The 1,081-nt window shown below is 36.1% G+C and overlaps 1 protein-coding gene across 1 annotated transcript in view; it reads right to left on the bottom strand.

Moving 5' to 3' along the window:
- The window catches only part of LOC101849446 (probable peptidyl-alpha-hydroxyglycine alpha-amidating lyase pgal-1), a gene marked incomplete in the record, with an annotated part of 11,418 nt that overhangs the window by 4,060 nt on the left and 6,277 nt on the right, over window positions 1–1,081 (bottom strand). The window contains 2 exon segments of the mRNA XM_005094457.3: window positions 29–122; window positions 836–912. Coding sequence (XP_005094514.2) covers window positions 29–122; window positions 836–912 — 171 coding nt within the window.

Genomic DNA, 1,081 nt, shown 5'->3' on the forward strand with positions numbered 1-1,081 from the left:
ACACACACACACACACACACACACACACCTGCTGTTCTCCCGATCTGCGACACAAACAAGGTCCAGTTCTTCCACCAACGCTGCGCTGTGTGGTATATCCAGAGTGTACGGAGTCAGTTCAGCTGGGGAAAGAAAAGGAGGGAAAAAATCCAACATAATAAATATTACTATCAGGCTAGGTTTTATATTAAGAAAATAATCTGCATAATTGTCTTGTGAAACGACAACTTTGAAGGGTAAATAGTTTTTGCCAAATTTTAGCACAGTAGATGACCATCAATGATTTATTTATAGAGGGACCAACCATCCATGTCCAGGTGCTGTTTTAGCCCAACACAGTAGATCTGAAGTATAAAAATGCTTGGTCTTACACATATTAATGTATTTATATAATTTCCCCTGCAACATCCCATATGTTTATATGAATAAATGGAAATACATGTATTTGTGCGAAGTTATTTTTCTTGGTACATGTATTTATTGCCGCTGTAATCAACTAACTGCAATGAACCTCTGCCCCAAAAAATAAATACATGAATAAATGAATGAGAACGAATGAACGATTGTATGTATAGAATGATAAAGAAAGAAAGAAAGAAAGGAAGGAGGAAAGAAAGAAGGAAAGAAATGAATTTAAAAGTTCAAAGGGGAAAGGCAAGGTTTAAGCAAACAAAAGTAGGCCTATACATATTATATAAAATCAAGACATCCTTTGCAGGACAGGAATAAAGGGGATGCAATAGTTGATAGAAATTTATTGAAAAAAAAGGATGAGTTATGGTGGTAGACCATGATTTATCTTGTGGGTGAAATTGCCGTGCCAATTAATACTCACAGTCTCCTGTTTGTGTACCCCACTGGGCTAAGAATTTTCCGTTCTCGTCAAATTTGAGCACTCGAGAGTTGCAGTACCTGTGGAAACAAGCGAGTTTGAGACAAACACAAAATCTAATATTTCTAATTACCTTTCCTGAACAAATCATTTCCCTTTATCTCCCTTTTTTTTTATTCCTTCTGTCTTTTTAACATAATATATATAATCTCTCTCTCTCTCTCTCTCTCTCTCTCTCTCTCTCTCTCT

Source organism: Aplysia californica, unplaced genomic scaffold (assembly GCF_000002075.1).
Source record: "Aplysia californica isolate F4 #8 unplaced genomic scaffold, AplCal3.0 scaffold00082, whole genome shotgun sequence".
NCBI classification, from domain to species: Eukaryota; Metazoa; Mollusca; class Gastropoda; order Aplysiida; family Aplysiidae; genus Aplysia; species Aplysia californica.